Source organism: Spinacia oleracea, chromosome 4 (assembly GCF_020520425.1).
Source record: "Spinacia oleracea cultivar Varoflay chromosome 4, BTI_SOV_V1, whole genome shotgun sequence".
Lineage (NCBI taxonomy): Eukaryota > Viridiplantae > Streptophyta > Magnoliopsida > Caryophyllales > Amaranthaceae > Spinacia > Spinacia oleracea.
The window spans coordinates 12,680,538-12,701,439 of NC_079490.1; the positions used below are offsets into that span (position 1 = coordinate 12,680,538).

At 34.2% G+C, this 20,902-nt stretch overlaps 1 protein-coding gene across 2 annotated transcripts; it reads left to right on the forward strand.

Annotated features, from left to right (window-relative positions):
• The first annotated feature begins 3,461 nt into the window (after positions 1 to 3,461).
• Positions 3,462 to 10,434, forward strand: LOC110775822 (truncated transcription factor CAULIFLOWER A). 2 transcript variants are annotated; one of them, XM_056827116.1, is made up of 8 exons: positions 3,462 to 4,061; positions 6,883 to 6,961; positions 7,497 to 7,561; positions 7,725 to 7,824; positions 7,945 to 7,986; positions 8,404 to 8,460; positions 8,587 to 8,767; positions 10,099 to 10,434. In XM_056827116.1, the coding sequence occupies exons 1-8, from the start codon at positions 3,877 to 3,879 to the stop codon at positions 10,152 to 10,154; spliced, it is 765 nt and encodes a 254-aa protein (XP_056683094.1). In that variant the 5' UTR covers positions 3,462 to 3,876; the 3' UTR covers positions 10,155 to 10,434. The 2 variants fall into 2 exon arrangements, with proteins under 2 accessions (XP_056683094.1, XP_021836113.1); XM_021980421.2 differs by having other exon boundaries at positions 3,479 to 4,061; positions 8,420 to 8,461; positions 8,589 to 8,767.
• The last annotated feature ends 10,468 nt before the right edge of the window (positions 10,435 to 20,902 follow it).

The following is a 20,902-nucleotide window of genomic DNA, read 5'->3' on the forward strand; positions in this document are numbered from 1 at the left end:
AGATTTATTCTTATCGCTTTTAAAATCTCGTATCTGAACGTTGCTCTCTATATTTTAGTGGTACATACTACCTCCGTTTTAGAAAGTTCTTTACGCTTTGGAACATGTGTCCAAAGTATAAAAACTTTGACCGTAAATTCTCGCCATTATATACATCAAAACGTTACATGTAAGATCTTGTTAGATTGGTCTCGGAATGTATTTTCATAATATCAAATTTTTATAATTTTTTCACATACGAAATTGGATATATTAGTAGTTAAATATTACATTGGAGTTCGTGCAAATAGTAACTGTAAAGATCTTTTTGAAACGGAGGTAGTATATGGTATGCTACCAAGTCATTTTTCTATGATTCGCGTGGATTTCGAGCAAGGTGAATTTCTCACAAATCTGCAACTGACCCGTGAGGTTCTTTCACTTCTAGTTCATCTTTGTCCTTCAAGTTCCATAGATTTTCAAGGGACTCTCTAAGTGTTTGCAGCTACCCGAGCTTCGGTTCTATATATCTTTGATGAGGTAGATCATATGCATGACCAATAATGGGTAAAGAAAAACATTGCATTTCACCAGGCAAGAGATGATAAAAGAATATTATATTTTACTCCCTCAATCCCAAATTACTCGTTACACTTTCATTTTCATCCGAAAACATAAATTAGGATTGGGAAAAGAAGAACATTACTTATTACACTTTTAAATTAGGATTGGTCCCACAATTAATAATATTATATCTGTCATTTCACTAACGAAAGTTTGGTCCCCACACCCTCTATCATTCAATTAAAAAAATATCACACTAACCCATAACATCTACTTTTTCAATAAAATAACAATCGATAACTAAACAATTACTTATTACCTAAAACTTTATGCAAAGTTAAGTGCAACAAGTAATGTGAGACTGAGACTATGTTTTACAAGTTTTGTGTTACAGCTGCTACAACTCGGTGTAATAGTTGGAGCTCGGCAAGGCGGCATGTTGCGATGTGTGAGCAAACGCATCACATCGTCAAACATGTACCATTTCTTTAAAAAAGAGTACCATTTCATTAAAAAAAAAAGTACCATTTCGTTAAAACATGTACCTTTTCTATAAAAAGAACACCATTTCATTAAAAACAAAGTATCATTTTGATTAAACCTTGTACCTTTCATTCAAACTGCGATTTTTACTTCCTCGTAATATATAGTTGTGTACAGTTTTTAGTTTTAGGTTGTAATCCTATTTATATACTCTCATTTTCTTTTTTTTTAGGAAGTTGAATAGTAGTTGCATCATAATTTCCTTGTATGGTATGCACTCACATGCTTTTTGGTGTGTTCACACAACAAATATATACCCATTTCATTCTTGTACGGCTTATTTTATATTTACCATAATAGCTAACATTTTCTAACTAATTTGATTGTTATCACAATTCTTGATATTTATAGTACCTCATTTCTTAATGTTTGTGACAAACTCAAATGGTACAGGTGGAAAAAAAACTGAGGAAGTAAGTTTAGCCTATGTCAAAAAAATAATAATAACAACACAAAAGTATATTTTTTAAAATGAAACTAGCTTTTGTTCGGAGTAAAAGACATTTTCGTTGATTATTAATTACTCCCTCCGTTTCTTTTTGTTGTATCCGTTTCCATTTTAAGCGTTTCATATTGTTGTATCCATTTAGAATCTATTCTATTTTTGGACATACATTTTATCCTAAAATACCCTTACATTTCTATCTAATTACCAAAATACCTAAAGATTCTACCCATATTCCCACCTAATTTTCCCCACCCATAATATTTAATTCTTTTCCCTTCCCCCATATACCCACTCTCTCACCTCCTTTATCACCCATCATTATCACTCCTCTCTCTTACCTTATTTCTTTATTATTTTCTCACTCCTTTATTTATTATAATCTCTTACACCTAATCATTTCTCTTACACCCAATCATTACACTTATACCCATACAAACCAATATTCTATTTTTCTTAAAAACCACACCAAATTCCAAATGGATACATCAAAAAGAAATGGAGAGAGTAACTAACATGGCATCATAAAACAAAAAATCTAATCAAATTGGATCAATTGCTAACTTATTCTTCTTCAATTCATAAGGGTCAAAATGATCTGGTATGAACAATTTCTTATGATGAAGAGCATCTAATTTCTAAAATTAAAGAAATATTCAACAAATTAAAGATCAATGACCCAGTAGTAAAGACCATTGACATGTACTGTATATGATATGCTATATTTTCAAAATTTTCTCCCCATTTGTAATATTTTAGTGACTTACACCGAGAAAATAAAAAATTAAGTGCTTGATTGAGGAGTAAACCCTAAATGTAAGTTAGTACATAGTACATGGTACTCCCTCAATTTTGATCCTATGAAAATTATCAGATGCACCCGGTGCACCACGCATTTAAGGATAATTTTATGTCATTTAGTGGTCTCTATCACATTTTTCCCCTCACATGTAAAGAGAAAATGTAAGAGGGTACATCGTGCTGTAAAACGTTTACTTGATCCTAAGCTCTTTTTATTTTCCGTTTTGATTCCCCCCGCCCCCTAAATTCTATCCCTTTTTACTTTATTTCATTTATGACAACATTTTCTTCATATTATAGCATCTCTCAGACTCCCACCCCAATTTAATTGTGTGACCTATTAATATTTAAATTCTCTTATTCTTTACACCTGACCATTTTTAGAAATTTCAAGCTACTAGCTTGTCCGTTAGAGTTGAAATGATAAATTAGCTTGACCAAGCAAATTAGCTTGTAGCTAGGGCTAGCTTGCAATTTTTAGAAATTCCAAGCTACTAGCTTGTCCGTTGGAGTTGAAATGATAAATTAGCTTGACCAAGCAAATTAGCTTGTAGCTAGGGGCTAGCTTGCAATTTTTAGAAATTCCAAGCTACTAGCTTGACCATTGGAGTTCAAATGATAAATTAGCTTGGCCAAGCAAATTAGCTTGTTTAAGCTAATTTGCTTTAAAAAAATTGGCCAATGAAATAATATCAAATTAAATTATATTTAAAATATTGATTGACAAATATCACTACATTAATATCAAGCTAGTAGATAATCATTGGGGTACCAACTAGCAAAAAAAAAAGTAGCTTGATATATTATGTGGCATGACAAGCTAATTTAGCAATTAGCTTACCGTTAAAGATGCTCTTAGGCATTTGTCCAATAAAATAATATTAAATTAAACTAAACTAAATTAAACATTGATCAACAAATATGACTATATTAAATATTAAGCTAGTGGCTAATTACTAAGGTATCAAGTAGCTAGAAAGGGAGTAACTTGAAATATTGTGTGACACGACAAGTTAATTCATCAATTAACATACTGTTAGAGATGCTCAAAAAACTTACTTATATGGTGTTCTGCTTGAGATTTCTTTAGTGTCTGCTGCTACAAATAACTGAGCAGAACTCAAGAAAACTGAGGTAATAATACATTACCCGCTAAATTAGGCTACCCAATAGGGGCTTACACCCCATGCGTGTAGGGTCCCCCGTACCCCCTCTAAAACGATCACTCACTCGCAACTCGACAACACAACACCCCAAAACTGCTTATGGTTTTCTTAAACTGTAAAACCACATTTCCTTTTGCTCAATAAAACCTCATTTTTTCAATAACAAAAAAATAAAAACGTACAAAAACCCTTATTACTCTCAAATTCCCATTTCGATCCATATATACCACCATATCCTTCCCTCTATAGGCCTTTAGGGCAATAGTCCATCGATCCTCACGCCGACATTCCAATTTAAAAAATCACTTATAGATCGGTGTTATTAAGTAAATATCCGCCATCATTAAACATTAGTCGAATACATACATTAATTTAAAAATGGGAAGAGGGAGAGTGCAGCTTAAGAAGATAGAAAACAAGATCAACAGACAAGTCACTTTTTCGAAGAGAAGAAGTGGACTTGTAAAGAAAGCTCATGAAATATCAGTCCTTTGTGATGCTGAAGTTGCCCTCATTGTTTTCTCTCACCGTGAGAAACTCTTTGAGTACTCCTCTGATTCCGCGTAAGTATTTTCGTCAGAAAATATATATTTCCTCCATTTTTTATTATATACCTAATTTATATGAAGTACTTAATGGTGTGTAAATTATAAAATTGGTCTTAAATTTTCATCTTTTTTAGCTTCTTTTCATACAACAATTTTTTGCTAAAATTGTATTGGGTCTATTTTTACCTCTTAATGTGTGTCGTATACTTGTAAGTACGTAGTGTATAATTAAATAAATAGGTCAAAATTTTCTTGGATGTTTTCATTTCTTTAATTACTAAAAATGGATACTGAAAAACACAGAAAGAAAGAATGCAAGGAAGCATTTTATTTTCGTCAGATTTCGATTTTTTTTCTTTTTTTTTTTTACCACACAGAAAACTAAAAAATTACAAGGAATTTTATTTTTAAAGGTAAGAAGAAAATAAAAGCAGGAAAGCACTAGAAGACCCTTCTCACATGGGAGCACAACGAATATGTTAGGATAGTATGATATGAGATACTCCGTATTAATTAATGATAGAGAAAAATACAAGTATTTTGATATATTTTCTATGTATAATCTTGATATATTTTCCTTCTTCGATCACCGATATCTCATACCCTAATCGAATATATAAAGAAAAAATTAATGAAGTAAGACAGAAATTAGCACTTTTATGTGGCCTAAAAACTTTATCTTTCTACCTTTAAGATTATATTTATCAACAAAATATGTTCTTTAATAATCTCTCACTTCAATTCGGAATTAGTAGTCTTATAATTTCACAATGGAAAATTATTTTAACACACCACTTTGCTGCTTTTAACGCACCACTATATGAGCATAGTACAGTTTTCAGTGCTCTCTTAATTAGCAGTGTGCCAAAATAACTTTCCCTTAATAATGTGTGAAATTTGACGTGTAAGTGTGTAACAGCTAGATCCAGACAGAAACTAATTGAGAGATTTAGAATGAACATTAATAAAAATATTCGCTTGACGTACAAACCAATACCACTTCGTTTTTTCTACTTGCATCACTTGGAAAGACACACTTATCAATATGCACCAATGTGTGAGCATAGCACAGTTTCTGTGCTCTCGCAGTAGTGTGCCAAAATCATTTTCCCTTAATAATGCATGAAATTTGACGTGTACATAACAACTAGATCCAGACGGAAATTAATTGAGAAATTTAGAATGAACATTAACAAAAATATTGGGTTGACCTACAAACCAATACCCATTTTTTTACTTGCATCACTTAGATCAGCACACTTGTCAATGCATCATCTAATCATTTAAATATCTCTAATTTTGTATTTTTAAAAATTATTAAAAGTTGATACTCCCTCCGTCCCTTAATACTCGCACCGTTTTTCTTTTCGGGCCGTCCCTTAATACTTGCACCGCTTCTATAAATGGAAATCTTTACCAATATTATATTATTTCTCACACTTACCTACTACCCCACCTACACCTCTACTCCCTATAAAAAATCATTTAAAAATCCACATCTCCACTCACCACTTCCCACCCCTTACACATTTCCACTAATTATATTAAAAAAATACCCCACTATCAAATACTTCACCCATTAAATTAATAAGTCAATTAAAATGTCTTAAACTCCGCACCGGTCAAACCAGTGCGAGTATTAAGGGGCGGAGGGAATATTATGAAAATATGTATTGTGACTAATTCAACAACATTTTACATAATAACATTTGATTATTACTATATATTAATAAAAAAAATTGAAGTCAAACTTAGTATAAATAGTGTCAAAGTGATGCAAGAAAAAAAAATACGGACGGAGTAACTAGCTAAGAGACAAAATTAATGTACTACTTACAAGATTTGAACATAATTGGTTACTACTTGGATCATGATTCAACTAAAGTTAGTACATTTCATATTTGGTTAATACTTTGGACATAACTTTAGAAATATATAGTGTATAAATACTTGATCCAATGGGTAATGGTAGACTTGACCATACATGAATAGTTGACTATTAATTGTTCATGTTTAGCTTTATTTACTTAATTTCATGGCGCATGCTAGTCGATCTTCACATTCCTCTTGCACGCAAACCTTCAATCTTACTCCGTAAAAATTGGGTTAAGACTTGAGACATACAGAGTACTTTGTAGTTCAACTCTGTTTGATTCAACTGAATTTAATTGAAACTAATTTATCTGAACTTGTCTGAACTTATTGAACTTTAGCTCTGTATGCTAATTTGTATGAAAAACTTATCCTAGCTGAACTTATCTGATTTTAACAAAGTTTAAAAATATAGTGTGTAAAGACTTGATCCAATGGGTAATGGTAGACTTGACAATACATGAAAATACTAATAATTGTTAATTATTTTTTATTATTTTCATGGAATTTATTGGCGCATGCTAATCTTGACATTGCTCTTTATCTCTTGTCAATTTCGTCCTTTTTTTTTTTGTTATGTTTTACATGTGTTATACTTCATTCTTTGAATTTCTCCTTTTTTATCCAAAATGTTTTTACATGTAACATGCTTAATTAATGATCAAATTTGAATACATAGGTGCAAGATTTGGATGACATAAAAGGTGTTATAGTCTTGTAATTTAGGGCTAACACACGATGATCAAATTGATTTTTTTTCGAACAAAAAAAACTAGTTTGAAATTGTGTTTTTTTTTTTGAAAAATATTTTTCATATAAACTCATTTATCACTGGAAAATCTTTACGCCAAATCATACATAAATTTATTTTGGTACTCCAATACTCATACTCATAGTAGTGATTTTCAATTCCAATGTTAACATATTTTAATTTGCTGTTTTGTGATGTTGTTAAACTTGAAAGTATGGAGACAATTCTGGAGAAGTATGAGAGGTATTCTTATGCGGAGAGACGGCTAACTTCTAATGATCCAGACTCACAGGTACTGAATACATATATTCTACAGTATGTCTCCTGTGTGACCAACCACACCATCAACTTGATGGTGTGACATGCGCGCGTAACTCCCTCACGTGTAGCTACTATGGAGAAGGTGTTACTTATACGTTATATTCGTTGTTACTTTTTTTTGTCTTTAGTTTTCTTGTTTTATTGCAGTTTATTGAATTTCATGTTAGAGGTTCCTTGTATAGACTGATGTTACTTCATTTTTTATGTTGGTGTTACTTTTAGTTATTGTAGTTTATTTGATTTCATGTTAGATGTTTTTTTTATAGACACTAGACTTTCTATGTTGGTATTACTTGACTTTATATGCTGGTGTTACTTGACTTTCTATGCTGGAGGTCTGATTTAGTAAGGTTAATTATTTATCTAAAAATAAATGTTTCACCCGTAATTACAGAAACAATTAATAATGTTCTCAAGCAGTATTTTGTTTCTGTAATTATTGTTCCCACAATTTTCATCAACTTCTGTTTTTATGAATTTTATATATATGTAATGACTATATGTAGGTGAACTGGAGCTTTGACTTCGCCAAACTGAAATCCAGGCTTGAACTTCTACATAGGAATCACAGGTATACATGGTGAAATTACTTATGTATGTAACATAATATTTGTTACACGTACCATTTTGTGTTAACTAGGGTGATCTTGATCCGTATTTGCTAAGTGCCCTTAATTTTGTGTTACGTGTAAAATGATGAGAATATATTATGTATGTTATGTGTAATCGATCAGGCACTACTTAGGACAAGAGTTGGACTCACTCAACATCAAAGAACTCCAAAGCTTAGAGCAACAACTTGATACTGCTCTCAAAAATATTCGATCTAAGAAGGTATTTTCATTTTTTTTTTATTTTTTTTTTTCTAGATGAGTATTTCATACTTTTATGCAATTTACTAGATTAATTTGATGAAAATAAAATAGTTTGTAATTTGTTTGAATTGCATGACAGAATCAATTGATGCATGAGTCTATCTCGGAGCTCCAGAAGAAGGTAAATTCCTCTTTACTCGATCATCTATAAGTAATACTACTATATTTATTACATATAAGTTGTATCAGTGTTTAAGCACACAATGCATGCGCGACATTTTATATAAATATTGTAATTTTATACAGAACACTAAGTGTAATTGTAGGTTCACTAAACATTTCTTAAAATAATATTTGGTATATACTTATAAATATTATTAACGTTAATTAACGGGGTAGTATATATAGATGATTAGGGTTAGAATTTTTCAACCCATAACATTGTAAATAATTAATAAATGGGTGAAATTTCATTGAGAAGTTCTCAAATCATTTATTGTCATCATATCATACTCATCACGAACACAAACACGACCTGACAAGACGACTTGGTTTGTGCACTCTTGTTACTACCTTACATAAGTAGCACTAATTATAGATGCTTTTATTTGCAGGAGAGGGCAATGCAGGTGCACAACAATATGCTGGCAAAAAAGGTACTACTTGTACTAATTGAGTAAATTGACCATATACTACGTATATACGAAAGTACTAATTAATTACGAGAATGTATAAATTCGAAGTTTTGGTAGATCGATTGATATGAATATCAATGATATGCAGATCAAGGATAAAGGAAAAAATGTGGTGCAAGAAGTGCAACGAAGCCAACAAATGCAGTGGCAGTGGCAGCAGCAGCAGCAGCAACCACAACAACAACAGTCGTTGGCACAAAACCATCAAGGTGTTTCCGATGCATCGGGTTTCTTGCTTCCACCTCCACCTCCCTCTTTCAACATGGGGTAATTTTTCTTAATTTATCCTTTGTTTAATTCCTCTATATATTCACCATTATTAGTAGCTTGTATAGTCCGTACAATATTACCGAAGCTCTGTATTTTTGGGATGTACTTCGTACCAAAAGCTATCTTCCGCGTGTCCTGATTTACAATAATATTATTGTGTGTTGTACTTGTGGCTTAGTAAAGTAAGATAAGATAAGATAAGATAAGATAAGATAAGATAAGATAAAATAAGTTAAGTTAAAGGCCGATAAGATAAGATAAGATAAGTCAACTTCAGGTGGAGAGAACACTACCTACGTAATAAGGTGGGAGTAGAGGTAAGAGCTCAATAGTACAAAAATCTTATATATATGACGGTTTTATGTATAAGATCATTTTTTTACCAAATATATAAACTTTGTAATCAAATACTTGTGTTCTATTATTATTAATTACACTCTTCAATCAAGTAGACGTTGTACTTTTATGATCACATAGTTATAGTTACAAATTAATTTTTAATGTTGACATCGGCAGTCTTACGTGAATGGCTATGTCAATAGACCTACTCCTAAAATAGAGGGCTAGAAAAGAGAAAGAGAGTCGCCATTCAATAAATTAGTGTACACTCTATATGTTGAAAATGAAATATTTGTGTTAAGGTATAGTATTGCAATACATAAACAATACAACCTAAAGATTCTAAGATGAAGGAGCCGAAAGACAAACTTTCTAGGAAGGACCCTCGATCAGTAAGGCGATAAATAGGGAACAAGCATAACTAACAGTCTAGCTAGCACTTAATCATAATCTGATAAACAAATTTAGCAACCTTTAATCAAATATTTAGTTGGTTAACATAGCAAAAAAAAAAAAACTTTTTTTTTCTTACAATAAAAGTAAGATAAGCTACAAAACGAAAAGAACAAATTAAAACTAATCCGGTTCAATTCGATATTAAAACTAGGGTGATGATAAAGGTCGCAAGTTGCGACAACATTTAGTTGTCGCAATCTTACATGTCGCAGTTTAATTGGTACATATAAGCGCCACGTATGCTATGCATCATCATAAATATTTTACTATCAATGCAATATTTTTACTATAAAAATATATAAATTAGGTAATCGATGTAAAGAAGGAAACAAATCAGAATATTAAGATTTTCCTACCTTTTTTTGAAACATATATAATAGATTATATAAGTTAAATATTTTAGTTTCCAATTTAAATCATGACACATAAGCATGCCATGTCATCATTGTGACACGGCTTAAAGGTCGAATGTTGCGACCTTTATCATTTTCGTTAAAACTAATAGTCTAATACTAGTGTTTGTGGTGGTGCAGTGGTGCATACCAAGGTGAGGTTGGTGGAGAAGAAAGGAGGAACGATCTTGATTTGACGTTGGAGCCAATTTACTCAATGCCAAATGATGAGATGCTTTACTAATTGAGTTAATAATCAACTCATTACGCATGCAAAGCGGTATTTATGAGATATTATTCTACCTAAACTGCTCATCAAGACTTAAGAAAAAACCAGTTAGAAATGTATTTATGCCTATATTATTAATTTGGCCGGGAATGTACTAATTTATTTCTACAAATTACTGATGAATTAAGCTCGTTTGATGCACAAGTTGGATTTTAATGGAGATAAAAGTTTGCTTGTGAGTAAATAAATTGACCATTTGAATAATTGTAAGAGTGTTGAAGATAAATATTAGACAAATAAAGTAAGATTTTTAAAAGGGACTAATCATAAAAAATAACTCAATTCGGAAAGAAGATTATCATTCAAGAATGAAATGCTTATATAAATGCATATAATCTTCAACTTCTCCAAAAAAATTATACTTCGTATTTATTTTATTTAGGGGGTTAGTATAGTTTAATCTCATAACTTTTATGTTGTGAGGTCAAACCTTTACCATTAAGTCAAATCTTAAAAGGTTGAGAATTGGTATCGGAAGAATGTAAGACCAGAAGAACTCAAGTACAATAACCTTGCTTTTCTTTTTTGACAACAAGTACAATTATCGAACCCCACACATTCTACATTAAAAAAAAAAACCTAAAATGTAAGTTGATCATAGTCATGATTGTTTATTCTTTTTGGACATCATCTTTAAGTAGGGTGATGATAAAGGTCGCAAGTTGCGACAACATTTAGTTGTCGCAATCTTACGTGTAGGAATTTAATTGGTACACATAGGCGCCACGTAGGGTATGCATCATCAAATTATTTTTACTATCAATTCAATATTTTTACTATGAAAATATGTAAATAAGGTATTCGAGATAAAAAAAGGAAAGAAATTAGAATATTAAGATTTCCCTACTTTTTTTTTTGAAACATGTATAATAGATTATATAAGTTAAATATTTTAGTTTCCAATTTAAATCATGACACATAAGCATGCCATGTCATGATTGTGACACGGCTTAAAGGTCTCATGTTGCGACCTTTAAGTAAAAGTGAAGCTCCATTTATTAGACTTATTTTAATTGAATTTATCTGATCAAACTTAACTGAACTTATCTTAAAAAAAAACTTATTTGTTTGTTAAAATGTCTGAAAAAAACTTATTTTTACCGAATTTATATCATCTGAACTTATTATATTTGAAATAAGTCAAAATAGGTCGAACATAACAGAGTCTTAGTCCCGTCACAAAGAGGAGGAAAAAAAGTTAGTAATCCTCTCTTTTAATAAAACTTGTTCCAAACTAATTTTGAAACTCATACAAAATTCACTGAATCAATTGAAGCTCTCACAAGTTTGTGAGTGAAAAAGTAATGGAATTTAAAGAAGTGTATTAACAAAATGAGATGATTAAGCCGTTTGGATTGTATTGTTCATTAAAAAAGGACAATTCCTTTGTTATTTTGATGATTAAATATGAATGGAGGACGAAGTGGCGTTCACTTATTACTCGAATCCGCTTTCCATACCGTCAAAAGCAAACTAATTTCATGCCATTTACTCCCTCCTTTCATTTTTATGTTCTTATTTGGAGTTTGAGATGGAAAATAAGAAAATGGAATCTTATAATGATTGGGTGTAAGAGTAATGATTGAGTGTAAAAGAAATTAATAAATAAATGAAGGAAAGTACTCCCTCCGTCCCGGAATACGTGAACCGGTTTGACCGACACAGAGTTTAATACAAAGTACTCCCTCCGTATTTATTTAAGAGATACACTTGGTCGGGCACGGGTATTAAGAAAAAGAATTGAATGAAATAAAGTAATAAAACAAGTGGGGTTGGGTAGATATTTTAATAAGTAAAACAAGTGAGGTCCATGTTATTTTAGGGGATGAGGGGTGGGGATGCGGTGTAGATAGATTATTTAATTAGATGGTGGGTTTGATGAGTTACTAAAAATGGCAAGTGTATCTCTTAAATAAATACGGCCGGAAAAGGTTAAGGTAATTTTTCTGGATTTTCCCCCTCTCTCTCTTTAGCTGAGGTCTTTTTGGTGATTTGGAGATATTGACAAAATCAGAATAACTGGGATTTATTTAGAATGCAATGGCAATAGCCTATTATAGACTTAGCTCAAATAAATGTATTTTTTTTGTCATATTGACATTATAGAAATTTTGTATCTATGATGTCAATATGAGAGAACACTCAAATGGTCTGGTGACTGCTGTTCTTATTGCAGAAACCTCAGCAAACTAAATCTCCTCAAAATCTCCGCATGTTTTCCTCAATCATTAGACCAAATTTCAAGGCAAATTACCAATTTCTTTATTAGTAGAAGACATTTGTTTCAGTAATTCGTTCATAAGACGGGAAATTTTGAATAAATTATGCTCCAGTATGTATTCCTGAATAATTACCTAAAATGGAAATGTTAATCTTGGTTGATGTGAAGGCCAATAAATTAACTGAAGCAATAACCTGAGTATACTGATGTTTAGACATTCAACTCATTTTTTGTCTGATTGAATGTTTCAATTGTTATTGTGATTTTCCTGTTGTGCATTTTGACTAAGAGCTACATTATTGTGTTTGTTGTTGTTATTGTGATTTTCCTGGGTATACTGATGTTTAGCAAAATTAGACTGATGTTGTTTGCTATGCATACCTGATTTTTTCGTGTTTGTGTTGAGTAATTTTCTGATGTTGGTTTGTTGTCTGCAAATTGATGTTGCAGAACTTGGATTGTTGATTGTAAAAGAGTTGCCACAAAAGTAACATGCAACCTTATCTTCATCCGTGAAGATGAAAGACTGGAGCAAAGCGTGAATCTCCTAAATGCCGTCACTTGATTGACAATAGTGATGTAAGACAAAGTTTCCACCTGCTGTTCTAAACCTATCATATCAGTAATTTGATTACAGTAGCAAGATTTTAACCTATAAGAGAATCCTGATGGCAGTAAATGTGCCTGCTTTTGCGGCAGAAACAAACTATTTTATATTTTTAGTTACTTTGGTACTAAGATTTTGATTTTTAGTCATGTAAGCGCATGAATATTAAATTGTTTTACTATTTAGATTTTTTTAAATAGGGACGATTAATTTTTTTTAGGTGTATTTTGTGATCATTTTTTCTTGCATAGTGCTCCATATTTTTGTAATACTACAATCTCCATTATATTCGCACGCATCTCACGGTTTTAGAGGATTTTTTTTTCTTTTTTCTTTTTTTGCTAAAAATATTTCACCATATTATGGTAACTTTTTTATTGCCTATTATCCGATGTATTATAAAAAAAAATTGGTTTTATACTCACGCACGCATCGCGTGCATATAAGACTAGTTTAATTAGATGGTGGGGTTGATGAGTTACTAAAAATGGCAAGTGTATCTCTTAAATAAATACGGCCGGAAAAGGCAAGTGTATCCCTTAAATAAATACAGAGGGAGTAATTGACTTATTACTCCCTCCGTCTCTTTTTGTTCTTTACGTTTTCCTTTTTGGGTATTTTAAAATTGTTAGGTTATGATACATATGACAATTCATAAATCATGCGGAAAAACCATTTAGCCAGGAATACATATTATTTACACATAATCATATAGCATAGTTTAGATGCATACTCTTTGTTGCGTGCCTTCCCTAGCTGCGCCCGAACCGAACAAGAACAAGTCTTTAGGACTCCAAGTGTCGTCCCTCCGTAGATAGTCCACAGCACGTCCGGATCCGCCTTAAGATTGACCAACTAGAATCGCCCTTAAGGTACTAAAGATTTTCGGCACTCTTAGGTAAGAAATGTGTCTGAATTTTCTCTCAAAAACTCACTTTGAATACTTGAATATTCTATGAAAATATGTGACCCTAGGCACTTATTTATAGAGTTATGGAAAGGGTTTTGGAATCCTATTAGGATACTAATTTATTTAATTATAACCCTACTAGGACTCTAATTAAATAATCATTATCTAATAGTTTTAGGATTTAATCACACTTCGAATTCTGATTGCTTCAGGATTCCCGCACAAGCATTGCACGAGCACCGTACACCCGCGCAAGCCTTGCGGCCCACGCTAGGCGCACAGCGCTCGGCCCACGCTATGCTCCGCGCGCGCGCGCCCAAGGCCTTGGCTGGGCCTGGCCTTGCGCTGGGCCTGGTCGAGGCTTGGCGTGCGCTGGTGTGCGTTGGCTCGCTGGGCGACGACCTGGCTTCGTGCTGGGCCTTCGTCTAGCGGGCCTCGTCCGATGCTAATTCGTACGATACGCTTCCGATTAAATTCCCGATTCCGGAATTCATTTCCGATACGAACAATATTTAATATTTCCGATTCCGGAATTAATTTCCGTTTCGAACAAATATTTAATATTTTCGTTTCCGGAATTATTTTCCGATTCCGATAATATTTCCGATTCTGACAATATTTCCGTTTCAGGCAATATTTCCGATTCTGGCAATATTTCCATTTCCGATAATATTTTCCGATACGTACCATGTTTCCGTTTCCGGCAACATCTATGACTTGGATAATATTTATATTTCCGATACGATCCATATTTCCGTTTCCGGCAATATCATCGTTTCCGGAGTATTCATTTCTTGCCTGTGACGATCTCAGCTCCCACTGAAACCAAGATCCGTCGATTCCGAATATCCATAGATGGAGTATCTAATGCCATTAAATACTTGATCCGTTTACGTACTATTTGTGTGACCCTACGGGTTCAGTCAAGAGTAAGTTGTGGATTAATATCATTAATTCCACTTGAACTGAAGCGGCCTCTAGCTAGGCATTCAGCTCACTTGATCTCACTGAATTATTAACTTGTTAATTAATACTGAACCGCATTTATTAGACTTAACATAGAATGCATACTTGGACCAAGGGCATTATTTCCTTCAGTCTCCCACTTGTCCTTAGGACAAGTGTGCATTTCCTAATTCCTTTGTCGCTCGATGCTTGCTCTTGAACATAAGGTAAGAGTTGTCATCCTTATTATGTCCAGAGGTGTTTCTCGGTTTCAGAGTTCAACTGATCAAATAAACAGATAATCATAGCCTATGATTCATCCGAGCACGGCCATGCATTTCACAGTTTCTAGCTCTCCGAGTGGCGTTGTACAACTTTTAAGCATCTCATCCCGATTTATGGGGACAATCCCAATCTTGCGATCTTGAGATTAGACTTCGTTTGATAGGTGATTACCTGAGCGTTGCCTTTATAGCCTCCTTTTACGGTGCGACGGTTGGTCAACGTCAAAGCAACCAGTTCTCAAATAAGTAATCTCAAATCACTCAGGTATTGAGGATTTAGTGTCTAATAATTTTAATGAAATTTACTTATGACAGATTTTCATCTCTTACAGTAAAGTTTCATAGGTCTTGTCCGATACTAGTCTTCCCAAAGTAAGTATCTATGCAAATGATTATGACATTGCCATGTCCACATAGTTCAAGAAACAAAACTACTAGTCATCTTGCATTCTAATCGTCTAACGTTTTCTATGCGTCCAATTTTATAGAAAACTCCGACTAGGGACCATTTTCAACCTTTGACATTCAAGTTCACTTGATAGACATTTCTTAGTCACAGGACTGGTCCTGACAGTCTATCTTGAATATATCGTCAAATTGAAGGGACTCATCATTTAATAAACCACAAATTAAATGGAAAAATGATTTCTTTTCATTTATTGTGAATGATTAACCAATAATGTTTTACAAAGATTTAAACTCTAAAACTTTAAAACATTAAACAGAGACATCAAAGCCATTCTCCAATATGCTTGATTCCCATAGCTGCAGTGTGCGAGTTGTGCTTCGCCTGCGGCAGAGGTTTAGTTAATGGATCTGATATGTTGTCATCAGTACCAATTTTGCTTATCTCGACTTCTTTTCTTTCAACGAACTCTCGTAGAAGGTGAAATCTACGAAGTACATGCTTGACTCTCTGGTGGTGTCTAGGCTCCTTTGCCTGTGCAATAGCTCCGTTATTGTCACAATACAGGGCTATTGGTCCTTTAATGGAGGGGACTACACCAAGTTCACCTATGAACTTCCTTAGCCATATAGCTTCCTTTGCTGCTTCATGTGCAGCAATGTACTCCGCTTCAGTTGTAGAATCCGCAATGGTGCTTTGCTTAGCACTTTTCCAGCTTACTGCTCCTCCGTTGAGGCAGAAGACAAACCCAGACTGTGATCTGAAATCATCTTTGTCGGTTTGGAAACTTGCGTCCGTATAGCCTTTAACAATTAATTCATCATAGACCAGGAAGTCATCTTTGTGCCTTTTCAGGTACTTCAGAATGTTCTTGGCAGCAGTCCAATGCGCCTCTCCTGGGTCTGACTGGTATCTGCTCGTAGCACTGAGTGCGTACGCAACATCCGGGCGTGTACATATCATAGCATACATAATTGAACCAATCAATGATGCATATGGAATCCCATTCATTCGTCTACGCTCATCAAGTGTTTTTGGGCACTGAGTCTTGCTTAGAGTCATTCCATGAGACATGGGTAGGTAGCCTCGCTTAGAGTCCGCCATCTTGAACCTATCAAGCACCTTATTGATATAAGTGCTTTGACTAAGTCCAATCATCCTTTTAGATCTATCTCTGTAAATCTTGATGCCCAATATGTACTGTGCTTCTCCTAGATCCTTCATCGAAAAACATTTCCCAAGCCAAATCTTGACAGAGTTCAACATAGGAATGTCATTTCCGATAAGTAATATGTCGTCGACATATAATACTAGGAAAGCAATTTTGCTCCCACTGACCTTCTTGTATACACAAGATTCGTCTGCGTTCTTGATGAAACCAAAGTCACTTACTGCTTCATCAAAACGTATATTCCAGCTCCTGGATGCCTGCTTCAATCCGTAGATTGACTTCTTTAGCTTGCATACCTTTTTAGCATTCTTTGGATCCTCAAAACCTTCAGGCTGTGTCATAAACACAGTTTCTGTTAAAACGCCGTTTAAGAAAGCAGTTTTGACATCCATCTGCCATATTTCGTAATCGTAATATGCAGCGATTGCTAACATTATCCGAATAGACTTTAGCATTGCAACTGGTGAAAAGGTTTCATCGTAATCCACACCGTGGACTTGCCTGTAACCTTTTGCAACCAATCTAGCTTTGAAAACTTCAAGTTTTCCATCCTTGTCCTTTTTCAGTTTGAAAACCCATTTGCTTCCAATGGCTTGGTAGCCATCTGGCAAATCGACCAAATCCCATACTTGGTTTTCAGACATGGAGTCTAATTCAGATTGCATGGCTTCATGCCATTGCTTGGAGCTAGGGCTCGTCATAGCTTGTTTGTAAGTCGCAGGTTCATCACTTTCAAGTAATAGAACGTCATAGCTCTCGTTCGTCAAAATACCTAAGTACCTTTCCGGTTGAGATCTATATCTTTGCGATCTACGCGGGGTAACATTTCTAGTTTGACCATGATTCTCACCAGATTCTTCTAAAGATCTCTGAGTTTCACCCTGAATGTCATCTTGAGCATTCTCTAGAGTTTGTTGTTCGACTCGAATTTCTTCGAGGTCTACTTTTCTCCCACTTGTCATTTTGGAAATGTGATCTTTCTCCAAAAAGACACCATCTCGAGCAACAAACACCTTGTTCTCAGATGTATTGTAGAAGTAATACCCCTTTGTTTCCTTTGGATAGCCCACAAGGATACATTTGTCAGATTTTGGATGAAGTTTGTCTGAAATTAATCGTTTGACGTATACTTCACATCCCCAAATCTTAAGAAAAGAAACATTTGGAGGCTTTCCAAACCATAATTCGTATGGAGTCTTTTCGACAGCTTTAGACGGAGCTCTATTTATAGTGAGTGCAGCTGTATTTAGTGCATGTCCCCAAAATTCTAATGGAAGTTCGGCCTAACCCATCATTGACCTGACCATGTCTAGCAAGGTTCTGTTCCTCCGTTCCGACACACCGTTCCATTGTGGTGTTCCAGGAGGAGTCAATTCTGATAGAATTCCACATTCTTTCAGATGGTCATCAAATTCATAGCTCAGATATTCACCGCCTCTATCAGACCGCAGTGCCTTAATCTTCTTGCCTAATTGATTCTCTACTTCACTCTGAAATTCCTTGAATTTGTCAAAGGATTCAGACTTATGCTTCATTAGGTAGACATAACCATACCTACTGAAGTCATCAGTGAAAGTGATAAAGTAGCTGAAACCACCTCTAGCATTTGTACTCATTGGTCCACATACATCTGTATGGATTAAACCCAATAGTTCATTTGCTCTTTCTCCAACTTTAGAGAAAGGTTGCTTTGTCATTTTGCCAAGTAAACATGATTCGCACTTACCATAATCCTCTAAGTCAAATGGTTCTAGAATTCCTTCCTTTTGAAGTCTTTCTAAGCGTTTCAAGTTTATATGGCCTAATCGACAATGCCACAGATAGGTGAGATCTGAATCATCCTTTTTGGCCTTTTTGGTATTTATGTTATATACTTGTTTGTCGTGATCTAATAAATAAAGTCCATTGACTAATCTAGCAGATCCATAAAACATCTCTTTAAAATAAAACGAACAACTATTGTCTTTTATTAAAAAAGAAAATCCCTTAGCATCTAAGCAAGAAACTGAAATGATGTTTTTAGTAAGACTTGGAACATGGAAACATTCTTCCAGTTCCAAAACTAGCCCGGAGGGCAACGACAAATAGTAAGTTCCTACAGCTAATGCAGCAATCCGTGCTCCATTTCCCACTCGTAGGTCGACTTCACCCTTGCTTAACTTTCTACTTCTTCTTAGTCCCTGTGGATTGGAACATAAGTGTGAGCCACAACCTGTATCTAATACCCAAGAAGTTGAATTAGCAAGTATACAGTCTATAACGAAAATACCTGAAGATGGAACGACTGTTCCGTTCTTCTGATCTTCCTTTAGCTTTGGACATTCTCTTTTGTAATGGCCTATTCCATCACAATAAAGACAGCTTGATGTGGATTTGTCCTGCTTTGATTTAGCATTGCCCTTGGACTTTCCACCTTTCTTGAACGGTCTCCTTCTAGCCTTGAGTAAATCTTTGGCTTCACAGTCCAGTATTATTTCAGCCTTTCTGACAAGGTGAACAAATTCTGCAACTGTTTCTTCTCTTGGTTCACTTAGGTATAGTTGCTTGAAGCGACCAAACCCACTGTGTAGTGAATTGAGCAAGATAGAGACTGCCATCCTTTCGCTTATTGGTGTTCCTAGTAGACTTAGGCGATCAAAGTATGAACGCATAAGATCCACATGGAACCTCAGTGGGACGCCTACCCTCTGTTTAGTGCGAAGGAGCTGAACATGTGTTTCTTGGACCTCCGTCCTATAACACCTGTTGGGAGAACTAACCTTTAGACCATACATTGATTCAATCAACTCATGGACGTTCAAGTCCCTGTCCTCCGTGCTTCCACGACAGATATCCCTCAGATTCTTGATGAGCGTAAAAGGTTCATAGGCTACAAACCTTCTAGCCCAATCATCAGGGATATTATTCAGCATGAGACTCATAACCTTTTTGAGATCCGCATCCCAGGCGTAAAATCTCTCAGGGGTCATGTCTCTGGCATAGTAGCTTGGCATGGGATGTGACAGTACATACTCAAGTCCATTGAGTTTGACTATTTCAACTAGCTTAGCTTCCCATTCAAGAAAATTTGCCAGGTTCAGCTTGACCATAAGCTCAGAACCTTCGATGATGTTTTGATTGTTGTTTGCCATATTAAAAACTACAATTGAAAAGAATAAACAAATAAATAACCATTCACAGTTTCTCTTAATAAACTTAAATTCTAGCATACATGCATAATTCAATGTTTATTAAGCATTTTATTCAAGTTATGTGTTCCGGCAGGTGTGAATAAAATGATTCCAAGATCCTAAAATCATTGAAGAACTAAGCACAGTTTGTCGACTTAATCCTAGAACATCTTAGGTAAGCAAAAGCCTTTTGCTAATAGTCTAGAAACTATTCTTGGTTGATTGGTACGTCTAAGAACTTATTAGGTAAACCTATCGATTTTGCCACGACATAAAAGGACTCCTTACTTATATCGTTGAGTTTCACCAAAACTAACATGTACTCACAATTGTTTGTGTACCTTGCCCCTTTAGGACCAATAAGTAACACCTCGCTGAGCGAAAACTATTACTAGATTGATGTAAAGGATATCCAAGCAAGTGTATATTTTGGCATGGCACCTTTTAACTCAATTTTTTTTTTTTTAAGTTTGGAACTTAAGGCTCTTACTATGTTGGTTAGATTTTAAGTGAACTAAAATCCTTAATCATGCAACATAATCAAGCCACAATCTTATGCATAATTAAGACATATTTAAAGCAATAAATAACTTAAAGCATGCATAAGATAAATGTGATCTAGTATGACCCGACTTCATCTTGAAGCTTTGACTTCAAAGTCCGTCTTGAAAATCTCCGTGGGAGGCACCATTTTCTTCAAATAGGATAAGCTATAACTAATTACAACTATTTGATGGTACGCAGACCATATTTGAATTGAAAAATAACTTTGGTACTTTAGACCAATTACATTCAAATTAATGGTGCGCAGACCATATTTTCTATCCTATTTGGGCCATACTAGTCACTTCATAACCTGCAAAACAGTACATATACAATATATAACATTCACCCATTCATTATCATGAATGGCCCACATAGCTGGTTAGTAAAACACATTAT